Source organism: Epinephelus moara, chromosome 13 (genome assembly GCF_006386435.1).
Source record: "Epinephelus moara isolate mb chromosome 13, YSFRI_EMoa_1.0, whole genome shotgun sequence".
NCBI lineage: Eukaryota > Metazoa > Chordata > Actinopteri > Perciformes > Serranidae > Epinephelus > Epinephelus moara.
Window position 1 is genome coordinate 15,172,640 of NC_065518.1, and position 12,690 is coordinate 15,185,329.

Consider the following 12,690-nt stretch of genomic DNA (forward strand, 5'->3'; position numbering starts at 1 on the left):
GAAACTGCAAATCCTATAACCACCATGCACTGTTCAAATAATTTAGTTATTACATGCATGATTAAAGCGACTGTCGTATTTCAGCTGGCGCAGAAGACAAAGCCGAAGTCAGCAGTCAGAGGATTAAAAAGTTAAAACAGGAAATTATTCTTCTCAGTTTATGTTAAAATATATTTCTTATGCAAAACCCGCAATCCAACCTGCATAATATGCAACAATATTATTATTTTTTCATACCGGAAATAAAATTAATACTAAATACCACTCACAAATCACCTTTTTTTGGAGGATCACCCGCCGGGTACCTGTGTGTACTCGACCAGATGCAGGACTCTGCCTCTAGGAGTGTTTCCTAAATTAGGGCCAATTAGGGCAGGAAATCAACACAACCTAGTACCTGAATGTCAGAATAGCTCAAAAATGACAGTTAAAAGTCGCAGTTTTAAACACATGATTAACATTGTGAAATGGTCACAGTTGCACCAAACTACTAACGTCTTGGTTTGGGTTAAGATGAGTACATTTTCACGTTCGGTAGTTAAAATAAATCAGTGCTGACTTTTGGTGTCACAGTAGACACAAACAGCTGCCTCCTAGGTGAAAGTCCTGTGTTAGTTTGTACCATCCATCCACCCCAACCTCCGCCCGACATTGACTCTGTCGCTCTTTACGCTGGATTCACACTGGACGGGGAAACACTGTCTGCTTGTGTTTCTCTGTGTGTGATTGTCTGAATGTGTGTCTGCTCATCTCTCTTGCTCTCTGTTTAGACACAAATGACAGATATGTGGAGCATGGTATATATATTCTGTCATTTGTCATAGTCAGATAATGTATATCATGACTAATATGTCCTTTATAGTGTTCAAAATAGATTATCAGAATGTTATCTAGCCAGTTTGGCTTGCGGCTCACAGAAAAAAGACCAGACACCAATGTATCACTGCAGATCGCAGGCTGGCCAGGACACTTGGTGCCTAATTGGTTAACATGGGCGCCGAAAGCAAGCAAGCAGCGCTCCAGGGTAAAATAGGTGCACTTCGCGGCATTTGCGCATCCAGTGTGAACCGGGCCTTGTACTCTGTCACCTGACTTCCTCCTATGCTTGCGTCTTAATCACTACAGCCACTAGAGGTCGCCGCCTCACAATAAACGTAATAATGGGTCGTAAAAAGTTCCTGTACAATAAACCTATGTGGTCGTATTTTGGAGGACCGTCTCAAATCAACTTATTTTCAGTATGTTTACCATTTAGGAAAATTCTTTTTAAAAAGTAATTTTATTGGAAGTTCTTTGAAGTTGCTTTACTCCCAGATGGATTTTTTTCACTTGTTTTCAGAAAAAAATGACTGAGAGCTCAAAAACAGACAAAAATAACTCAACAAGACAGATGTTTTTTCAGTGTATTCATGAACATGTATTATCGTCGTGCTTAAAATGGCACATGTTGGATTTTCTCTCTGACCTATCCCTGTGATATAAATCTTTGTATTGGAAAGAAGAAAATACTGAAAATAAATGAGCAAGGTTAAATTTTATTGCTCATGAATTTAACTTAATTTGTAGGAGGAGGGATTTGTTGTGTCTTTTTTTTTACATGTTACATAGTCTCACTTTTTGACTTGATAATTGTTGCCATGGTTACATCAGATTTCTATACATTGAGCAGGGATGTGTAACAATTTGTTTATATAACCAGAAATATGTCTTATGTCATATGACAACTTCAGTTATTAAAACAGCATCTCCTATTATACTGTGTCTACTTTATCGCGACTCAACTTTCAGTTAGGGAAAGAAATTGGTTAGATATGACAGGTAGACAGGTTTGATCTCCCCCAACACCCAACATCACAGATGTATCACAGCTGATTATATCTTTATTCTGCTGTGATACATTGAGAGAAAATCTGACATGTCTTGTGGTGTCTTATTTTTGATTTATGCTGCTTATTGTCGGTGTACATTTGTGCCGAATCTGTGATTGTTCTTCAAGTGTTTGCAGTCATTCACACAGTTTTATGTTGTTCACTCAACTCCCTGCTCACCCACCTTAACTCATTGGTATATTCGACATATTGCCAAAAAAGATTAAATTAAGTAAAGCAAATATCTCATCAAAGGAAAATAAAGATTGATAGAAAGCCGTACTAATACCTCTCACTAATCAACTCTACTCAGTATAGTATAAATATAGTTATAAATATATATTTTCTCTAATGGTTATATTTTCTAATGGCGTATTCATACCAGTGCAGTGAAGTTATGATAAAATATATAAAACTAGAGGAGCAAGCTAGGCCACATGCCCTATCTCGCAATGTTGATGAAAGTGAAAAACAGTTTGTGTATCTGCCTCATGATTCAGATTTATGGGTTCATTTTCTGTTATCCTGCCAACAAATAATCCAACAAAAACATAACCTCCTTTGCTGAGGTAATAATTACATTTAAACACACAGGCTTCAATACTGCAATAAAGCCATGTTAAAATGATAAACTTAACACTTCCAAGCTTACCTGTGTTCAGTATTTATTTATTTATTTAATCAAACTGACAGACTTATACATCCAATCTTGTATGTCATTGCTTGCTTCACGCTGATTTTTGGAACTGTGTTTTTCTGCTCTGGAAAAACTTGTGCTGTTCTGCTTGCCTATTTTTCACGCTTTGCTTCTGAACATTCTTGGCCTTTATCTTCAGTCTGACCTACACCCTCAGGACTAAATAAGATTTATCTTTAGTTAACAGGAATAGTTAAAAAGTTAGATGATAAGATTGAGAGTGTATCAGTCTTGTCATCTAACTCTTGTTAAAAAGAAGTACATTTTCCAAAATGTCAAACGACTCTTTTAACATTTACACTTTGGTGTCCCGAGCTCTGCAGCTGTTTCTAAAGATTAAGAGATTCTGCTGAATGCCTCCAAACAAATTATGGCTTCTTGTTGCATGCTTTTGGTACTCTACTTTGGTACTGCTCGTTCACTTAGTTTGGATGAAGTCAGACCTGGTTTGGGACACTTTCTTAAATCAGGTCTTTGCTTCCTTTGTTTATTCTTAAATCATTTTTTTGTGTATCTTGTACAATTTTGTATTCATTATGTTGTCTAATTTTCTGATTATTGGTGAATTGAACATTTATCCTCAAACTTGAGACATATCAATAGTTAAATTGTTTGTATTTGGTAGAAATACTCACACAAACATCTTGTAGACACAGTAGCTTAACATAACAGCTGACATTGTAGCTACATTTCACCAACAGTTTTTAGTAATTTAGAAAATCTTTGGATGTAGTTTTAATTCCTGTATGATTTTAATTCTGGCTCATTACATTGAAATATTAACGCATCATTATTTTTCTACTTCCTTCTGTCTTCTTCTTTATGTCTACTTGCTTGTTACATTAGCATCATTACTGTAATAGACGCAGCATCCTCTTCACTATTTTCCTTTACAAAGTAGCCAAACAGGTAGTTCAAAATAACAAAGACACTGATGCATTTATTGCACATTAAAGGAGCTGCATATGACGTTCAGAACATTAATACAGCAAACCACTAGTGATGGCATCCTGAGCAGAGACTGAACTCCCTTTGTGTGGGCTGTAATCTCAGCTTCTGGGTTCCTTGTTGTGGTCCATGTCAGATCCAGTGAGTGTCTCCAACTGGCTAGCTAATTGCCCACGCTATGCGCTGATAGGCTGGTTACCAATGATAATGGCGACAGCATCATCCTGAAAATGTAACGCCCACCCTCAGTGTCCCCACAGATTAACACCAGGTGAGTCAGGAAGTGCGCCTGGTTTTGAAACCAATTTTCCTACCAACAGTGGTACTGCAATTTCCAGGGTCTGTCACCATTGGGCCCAAAAAGACCTTTTCTCATAGACTTACATTAGGAAAGAGACGTCTTTAAATCAGTGAATACATTTTTTTTAGTGCCACAGCCCCTGCGAAATGACTTCAATAACATTCTGGAAGTCTTTAAGAGCCACAAGATAATTATTTTAACCCTGTTCAAGTTAGCGGAGCGCTGAACTGGAAGTCAGCTGCTTGGCCAGTGGAAGTTGACTGCCTTGCTGTGCTCGGCGAAAGTAAGTCCCTAGTGCACCTGCTCTATGGGCCCAGTGATGCGTAAACAGTGCTAATCATCCAGGTAATTTTCATACAGTGGAAATAAAGTGATTTTGGCTTCATCTGCCACTGAGCAACTTTCATAGGAATGAATGGAGCCCTTCTGCCAGTGCTGTATCCCGGTCTCTTAATACATCTGTGGTTAACACTATTAGCTCTGTTGCCGTTGTTAGCATTGTTTGAGCATTGTTAGCTGCTAGCTCAAACCCCAGGAACACAGCTGAGCCTTGCTTTAATTTTTTTCCCAGTGGCCACGCACAATGTTGCATTTTCTCACAGACCACCATTTTAAAAGAAACATCTGTAAAACTGTTGTCAGGACACCTTGACCTACAAACAAGGTCAATTATGACTCCATGTAGATTTTATATCTGTAAAACTTTTCCTTAAGTCTAGAAAAGTGATTTAGAAATTGATGATGTCATCACAGTGTAAAGTCTGTGAGCCGTACTGGAACTCACAGTGCAGTCAGCTGTCGGAAACACTATTGCCCATAGTCAGTGGGCCAAAGATACCATGAAAGTAAAGTTTGAAGCTAGGAACTTTTTTTGGTGTATGCGCCACGGGAGCAATTCCACTGAACTGAATAGGCGCCATCTTTGGGTCTGGCATTAAGTTATTATTATATATCTATGTCCTAGCTGTCTATTCAGCTGATTCCGATGAGAACCATGTGCAGACAATCCTGGCTCAGACTCTGAATCACAGATATGCTCTGAATGTCGTTTACAGCTCTTTTAAAGCCATCACTGCAGTACAGTGAGATGAAACAAAATGTTTACCTGAGAAAAAAATCAGAAAATAGTTTTCTAAATACTTGATAAATGAAACTGTATCAGACATATAGGAATAAATCTAAACTGGGTTACTTACATAAACGATCTGTGATATGTGGGAATCGAGTGTGCTGATTTGATAATCTCCATCTAAGTAAACTCTGATCCTTTATAATCTGATACTGAAATCCACAGTGCTCTCTGACCCACGCATCCAGTCCTCACTTGTCACGACAGGAACATCAAACCTCCCTCCCGTACGAATCAATCACCTAAATACAAACAGTCCTGATTACTTTTCCATTACGCCCCTCTCATCTCAGATTTACCTTTTCATTCCAGGATGAAGATGAAACAACACAGTGTGTGTGTGTGTGTGTGTGTGTGTGTGTGTGTGTGTGTTGTTGACTTTTATTTTGACTACATTTTAGTTTCATTGTGATTCTGCACCTCGTTTTGCAGGCACATCGTGGTCTGTGGTCATATAACACTTGAGAGTGTGTCCAACTTTCTAAAAGACTTCCTACACAAGGACAGGGATGATGTCAATGTAGAAATTGTTTTTCTCCATAAGTAAGTAAAAAACATTTAGCACAAAACAAATCATCTCTTGAGGAGATTAGAAACAGTCTTCCTTGTTAGATTTAAGACTCTCTGTTTCTCTCTCTCAGTATTTCCCCTAATCTTGAGCTGGAAGCCTTGTTCAAGCGTCACTTCACTCAGGTGGAGTTTTACCAAGGGTCTGTCCTGAACCCACACGACCTGGCCAGAGTCAAGGTAACTGAAAGATGATACTTCCTCCTCCTTTACGGCTCAGAGGGAAACTTTGCTATCTCTGGTATGAAGCCTATAACCTCAGCTAACTGACTGTTTTCTGTTTCCAGATTGAATCAGCTGATGCCTGCTTGATTTTAGCCAACAAATACTGTGCTGACCCCGATGCTGAGGATGCATCCAACATCATGAGGTAAACCAAAGCACCCTCTCCAAGATTTACTTTTTTTTCACCGTGCATTGTAGCTTCTGAGAAACGTACATGGTTTTGGAGTGGAAGAACTGAAATTGATAAAAAAAAAAAAAAAAAAAAGGATAAGAAATTAATCATTTTAATGGGTTTCAGGAACTTTAGATCCTGGAAGAACTGTTTCCTCATAAGATGCACTCATTAATACAACACAAAAGCTCCATTGAGAATTATATTGAGGGTTTAAAGAAATATTTGACCCACTGAATAATTATTTGAATACCAATTTCTCATTTTGTGCTACATTGAATTCTAGGGCTGTACTCAACTCAGAATTATGTCAGTCGAATCAGATGTGGCTGTTTGATACAAATTTTTAACGATAAGTTGTTTTTTATTTTTTTATTAGGGGTGCCTCCTGTGCCATACAGGCACAACCTATTACTATTCCTCATACTACTTCTTCGAATTCCTCTTCCATACTAAAATTTCGCCGCGAGACTTATCTCGCAGCGTTGCCAGCGTATACCCAAAAAATACATCAAAACGTGCATATAATTCAGGAATAGTGTGCTATGAGTTTTCTCAGACATTCTTCTAGGGGGTTTTACAAAATTCGTAAAAAAAAGTGCGTAAAATTTCCCATTCAAAGTGATTGGAGATCATCCAGAAATCAGCGTAAAATCCTCCCTCTTCAAGGCCACACCAAATCGCCACACTTGAACGTAGAAAAATTATTCAAACTTTAAACGGCTCATGAGACTCAACTTTATTGGACTAAGTCGGCATTTTGATATCTAGTATGATTTTCAAAAAATCACAGTTTACATTTCATGATGTTTTTCAGACCTTTCAGATTGTTTAATTGGTGTCTATGGGAGAGAGCTAGAGTGGTGACATCATCGCTAGAGTGAGGAGGAGCTAGGAGATCTTAAAATTTCTGAAGAAATTGCTCTCACTGCCACAATTTTCTCTCTACATACACAATTTATACCTCAAAACGCAGGAAAATTTGTGCTGGACACAGAAATGTGACAGTGAAATCACTCACACTTACACATTTGGCTCAGTGAGCTTCCAGGCAAAGGGAGAGCCAATTCATATATGTACATGTAGTATGCAGCACTTGTAGTAGGCAGTACATACTGTGGTGGTCGCAGGCACCATCAAAATTTCTTGGGAAATTTTCTAGTATAACTTTTAGGATTTGAACGGGCTCAGTGGGGCCTTCAGTGTGACAGTGGCATTCACTTAATATAGTAAACAAGCTAACTGCACCAACAAAGTATCGGAAAACATTTTTTCTGACATTAGATATCAAACTAAAGCCAGAGACTCTGTCGTTATAAGCTGCTGCGAGCTGTAAATTCACCACTTCTAAGCAGAACAAAGAAGGTAATGTTATTTCAGAGCCTCACAGTGCAGTCTCTCTCCCTCTTTGCCACTACATCCTGTCCGCAGATGTCTGTACCAAAAAGTATTGTGAAAGTCAGGAGTGCTCACTCCGTAGCAAAATCTGAGGACCAAAACTTCCCCAGAAGTCTCAGTAAACGGAAAGGTCTCTGACTGATGATTTGAATCTCCGACTTTGAGGTGACAGCCCTGTTGAATTTGTGAAGAAAACTTTACTTTTTTCCGCATGTCTCTACAGTGAACAAAGAATCCAAAAACAGAGAAAATAATTGATAAACTGCAGTAAAAGAGGGCCGTATTTTACACCAGCAAAACTATATCAATACATCTGTTACAAACTCTCACATCTCGTGCAGTAAAAGTCTCATTTATCGAGTTGTGTGCTCAGAGCCTTCCTAACAAATACATATTCCCCCAAAACCTTACTATTTAATAGTCTCAAACAGGGACGAGTACACTGCCTGTGCAGACGCATGCATTTGAACTGTACTTGTGTATTTCATTGAGCAGAGTTTCTTTACAAATTTAATGCAACATGAGGTGGATAATTGATACGAAAATTATAATTTTGTAGGTGAAATATTCCTTCAAATATTCAGCTCTAAGAGGTCAGACTTTCATTAAGACATCATAGGTGCTTTATAAAAATGTTCAGTAATCTAGACTACAGACAGATATTTGGAAATCAGGATACAATAGGACATTTAAAATGTTACCGTATGATCATACTCCCGAAAGTGAATGCCAGAGTTTGATATTGTTCCCACTTCTTCCTGGACTTAAATCAGGAGTGAAAGAGAGCGTGTCGAGCTGGCTCTCACTGAAAGCTCACAGACTCTCTGTGAACAAACTCCTGGTGCTCACTTTCCCTTTGGACACTTATCAAGAACTCAGAGAGAAAACATGAATCTGTAACACTACACACAGTCTCTGTTCATTTGCATTAAACACCAAACTGTTTTGTCTTTCATCTTAAATTTCACATGATAAAACACTGACATTATGAAAATATTTTTCAGCTGTAAGGAGCTTTAATGTTTATGAATGATATAAACATGTCCAGGTCTGATTTTGTTTTGTCCCCTCTGTCATGTATCAGAGTAATATCGATCAAGAACTACCATCCGAAGATCAGAATTATCACTCAGATGTTGCAGTATCACAATAAGGTTGGTGTAATCTGTTTCTTTTACTTGAGTCACTAATTATTAGATGTTTGTCTTTGTTGTACTGCATTTTATTTGAATATTTATGTTTGGGTTCGTACTTTGGTTTGCACTGATGTAATTTAGGTTGGAAAGATTGTTTAATCTTTTGTTTGTCTTGGTAACATGTTGAAAGAAGTGTTTTACAGTCTGTAGTTCTGTGAAACTAGCATGCACCTTTTGTTTCCTCCCTTCAGGCCCACCTTTTGAACATCCCGAGCTGGAACTGGAAGGAGGGAGATGACGCTATTTGCCTTGCGGAGCTGAAGCTGGGCTTCATCGCTCAGAGCTGCCTGGCTCAGGGCCTCTCCACCATGCTGGCCAACCTTTTCTCCATGCGGTCCTTTATCAAGGTAGCCCCAGCTAAGATCCACCCATCTGTGCTCACTGGATTAAGTTCAGAGGCAAAGTTGGCCATAAACATAGTTTGAATAGATAATGATTATCCCAGATGAGGCCCATGTCCAGCATCTGGTGAGTGGGTGGGGATCAACTTGCAAAAAACAACAACTAAAAGTTGCATTATTTTGTTTGTTGTGTTCAGTTCTTTCTGTGATGGAACAAGCTTTGTGTATTTTGTGGTGAATCTTTGTTGCAGATTGAGGAGGACACATGGCAGAAGTATTACCTAGAAGGAGTAGCCAATGAGATGTACACGGAGTACCTGTCCAGTGCCTTTGTGGGCATGTCCTTCCCTGTTATTTGCGAGTAAGTACACTGAAACTTGAGTCTTTACATTTTTTATATAAAGAGTCAGTAGTAACAGGATGAAGGTATGTGCAGTATGTGTGGAAGTCGATCAGTACGTTTACATGATTTTAGAGAAAATCAATTATTGTGTTAGTCTGACTAACACTGTACTTACTTCTGACTGATATTGTACTAAATCGAATTTCTCAAAGTCGGACTAACACACCCGGATGATGTGATTGAGAGTCCAATTACTCCTGCATGTATACAGTCGATCGGATGTTCCGCATGCTCTTCAGTTTCCGCCCCGGGCTTTGACCCAGAAGTCAAATATCATTAAATCAGTAACAGAAGAAGAAGCCGGTAACAACATAACACCATAACCTCAACGGATAGTGTGTATCTCATCTGTACAAGAAGTAAAGAGTGCAGTATGTACGAAATGTACAGAGCTGTAAAGTTGTCTAACATGGTACCAGTTTGCCACTAGCTAACCTTTTATTTTATTTTATTTAACCCATATTTAACCAGGTAAATCTCATTGACATCATCAATCTCTCTTACAAGGGAGACTGGCCAAGACAGCAGCACACAAAAAGTTATTTTCAAACAACCACACAATAAAAAACATAAAGGATACAGAGTAACATGTAGAAATATTAGAATACCTATGACAAGAACCAACCGACTCATTCATCCTTGTACTTATAGGAGCTTTGAAATCTTAAAAACCTTGACTAACTTGTTTGTCGATTGTTTGGTCTGTGACGCAATAGGCCAACCACAAAAAGGTCCCATACTAACAAGCTGAGAGGGGGTATATCACCACCTATCATAGCAGAGTCGGGCATACTTTGGTCAGTTAATCGTTTCCCCTCCCGTGCTTGTGTACTGGGACAAGGACAGTAGTCCAGTTTAATGGCCTAGTCGAGCTGTAACCATAGCTCGACTGAACTGTGCATGCAAACGTACTGAATGATGAGATAATATTTAACCTTTAGGGAATACTTCACCCCCCGAATCATCATTTGTATGACAAATCAAGTATTCTTTGTTTCTATGAGAGGTGTAAGAAGCTTTTTTAAAAAAAATTAATAAATAAATTATACCTTATGAATTTAACACCTTGTTTTATTTATTCTTTCATTCACTACATGATGAATATAATAGTAAATGTAATAACTGATAATTGTGAACTCAAGATAATGGGTCTTAAAAAAAAGCCAACGTTGCCACTCTGGCTACCGTAACATTAAATTCTCTCCATAATCCTTGAATGACCATATTTAAGTATTATAATTACAATCATAATTTTTTTAACTGGATTTCTAAGTTGAAGACTCAAAGAAGTTGATTCCAAAAAGACGACAAGTGCGGTACACAAGAAATATAAATCAGACCTCTTAGCAGAAACAGGTGGCAGTGAGAGCTAAGACGATTTACAGAGAGCTACAAATATTTAGCGTGCATGTGGTCTAATTATTTTGTTACTGTCTTTGCAGACTCTGCTACGTGAAGCTAAAGCTGCTGCTGATAGCGATAGAGTACAAGTCTGATCAAAGGGAGTGCAGGTAAGTGGATGTGCTCACAGTGGATTGTTGAAGTCATTAAAATTCAGGGATGCAAAAACTTAAATGCGCAGGTGTGTTTGCTGTGTCAGTATTTGGTTTCAGTGATGAAGCTACTTTGAATCAGCTTTTCTGTTTGACTGCAAACACAAGCTGCTTTACAAAATGTGCTAAATTGGTGTCTGAATTGGTTTGTTCACTGACATCACAGGCGTGTCTGATAACATCCCGACAAATGAGTGGGGAAAGGTGGCAGTCGGCCTCTTTAAACACAGCTGAAGCTTTTTATAGTGGTTTCTCTAATGCACTGCTCATTTTATATCGTTTGAAGTGTCACAGCTATCTGCTTTCATCAACTTAATTTAATAAACAGAGGCTATCGAGCCAATGAGTTGCAAAAACTAATCCTGCCAACATGTGCCACTGCCAGTGATTAGTGCAAAGCCTTGCAAATTCTGTGATATATATATAACTTTCCGCTGTGACATCTTTGGTGTATAAATCCTCACAGCACCCTGATAAACCCTGGAAACCACGTGAAAATGCAGGAGGGGACACTTGGCTTCTTCATCGCCAGCGATGCCAAAGAAGTAAAGAGGTAATGAATGGGAGCTGAGATTAAATGGTGTCTGAAAGTAAAACTACTCTGACAGCGACTTCATCATGCTGTTTTCTCTATTCTGTTGCATCAGCCATCAGGTTATACAGTATATCTTTACATCGTCTTTCAGTTGAATTATTAAATGTAGGAGTAAAATATTTTAAAAACAAAAATCACGGTGCATTTCATGCAATTCGTGCAATATGCTGGATATCTTAATATGATACAAGCTGGTTGTTAGCTAGTAAGTTGTCATTTTTAAATTTGTAATAAGCTACAAGACTACTCGCCCAACTTTTGACACACTACTATCACCTCATGTAATAACAAATCCCTAAAATACTTACCTGACTTGTTTTTGAGAATCAGCGATTAAAGCTGGAGTTCAGGACTTTTACATATTAATAAACTACTGTTACATTTAAGCCCTTGCTAAATTAGTTTACACAATTCTGATTAAGTCTTTTGCCGCCAGAGAAGGTTTTCTGAATTTCTTAGTATAGTGGAGTTTTGTGTTGGCTGTCTGTGGTGACTTTCCCAGGCCTGCTCACTGGACGTGATGCGTTTCATGTTAAACAGCCAGAATGAAAAGTGGGGAAGGATTCAGTGTTTATTGTACATGAGATTTGTTTCATTTTTGTTGTCTTTTTTCTGTTTGGCACTGCTTTTTTTTGTGTGGAAAGAGACCATGCAACATAGCAACAGTTAGGAGTATGGTGGAGGTTATGATGGAAATCCCAAGAAGTGTCAGAGAAACATTTTTGGAGTGGAAACTCTAGATAAAAAAGACAATTAGCGTTAAGAGGAAGGATGAGATGACAACAGGGTTTGCGGTTCCCTGCATGGTCACTTGAGGGTGGCTCCAAGAATGAGTCAGTCTCCATAGACACCAGTGTTAAACTACCCAACTTTACAGCAGAAATAAACATGTTTACAGCCTGGTACAAAATAACGGTTTTGGGCTCTACAGCTAATTTCAACCTCATAACAACTGTACAGGGGGTGTTTTTTTTTGTAACTCGCACTTTTACATTTTATTAAGGCCCAAAGTTACACACGTTTAAAGGCAGAGCTGTTTTGAGTGACAGGCTGTCTGCTGATAGATTCCTCAGTCAGATCCACCCCTCACTCCTCCACAGCGGCACCCTCTCGTCCAAATATGGTCACACATGGCTTCAAAAACCCAAAGTGGTAATGGCCAAAATGCTGAACTCGAGGCTTCAAAATGGGAGTCCATAAACCAGTGGGTGATGTCACAGCACCTACACTGAAGCACTGAGCCCAAGCCTGCCCCCCCAAAAAACACTAGTCAGCTTCTTTTTTTTTAAAGATATTT

The 12,690-nt window shown here is 38.6% G+C and overlaps 1 protein-coding gene across 9 annotated transcripts in view; it reads left to right on the top strand.

Annotated features, from left to right (window-relative positions):
• The window catches only part of LOC126399873 (calcium-activated potassium channel subunit alpha-1), a 150,164-nt gene that overhangs the window by 96,135 nt on the left and 41,339 nt on the right, over positions 1-12,690 (top strand). For all 9 annotated transcript variants that reach the window (XM_050060192.1, XM_050060189.1, XM_050060190.1 and 6 more), the window contains exons 10-17: positions 5,376-5,486; positions 5,585-5,690; positions 5,798-5,880; positions 8,390-8,459; positions 8,693-8,848; positions 9,094-9,203; positions 10,688-10,756; positions 11,265-11,351. In XM_050060192.1, coding sequence (XP_049916149.1) covers positions 5,376-5,486; positions 5,585-5,690; positions 5,798-5,880; positions 8,390-8,459; positions 8,693-8,848; positions 9,094-9,203; positions 10,688-10,756; positions 11,265-11,351 — 792 coding nt within the window. The remainder of the gene's footprint in view (positions 1-5,375; positions 5,487-5,584; positions 5,691-5,797; positions 5,881-8,389; positions 8,460-8,692; positions 8,849-9,093; positions 9,204-10,687; positions 10,757-11,264; positions 11,352-12,690) is intronic.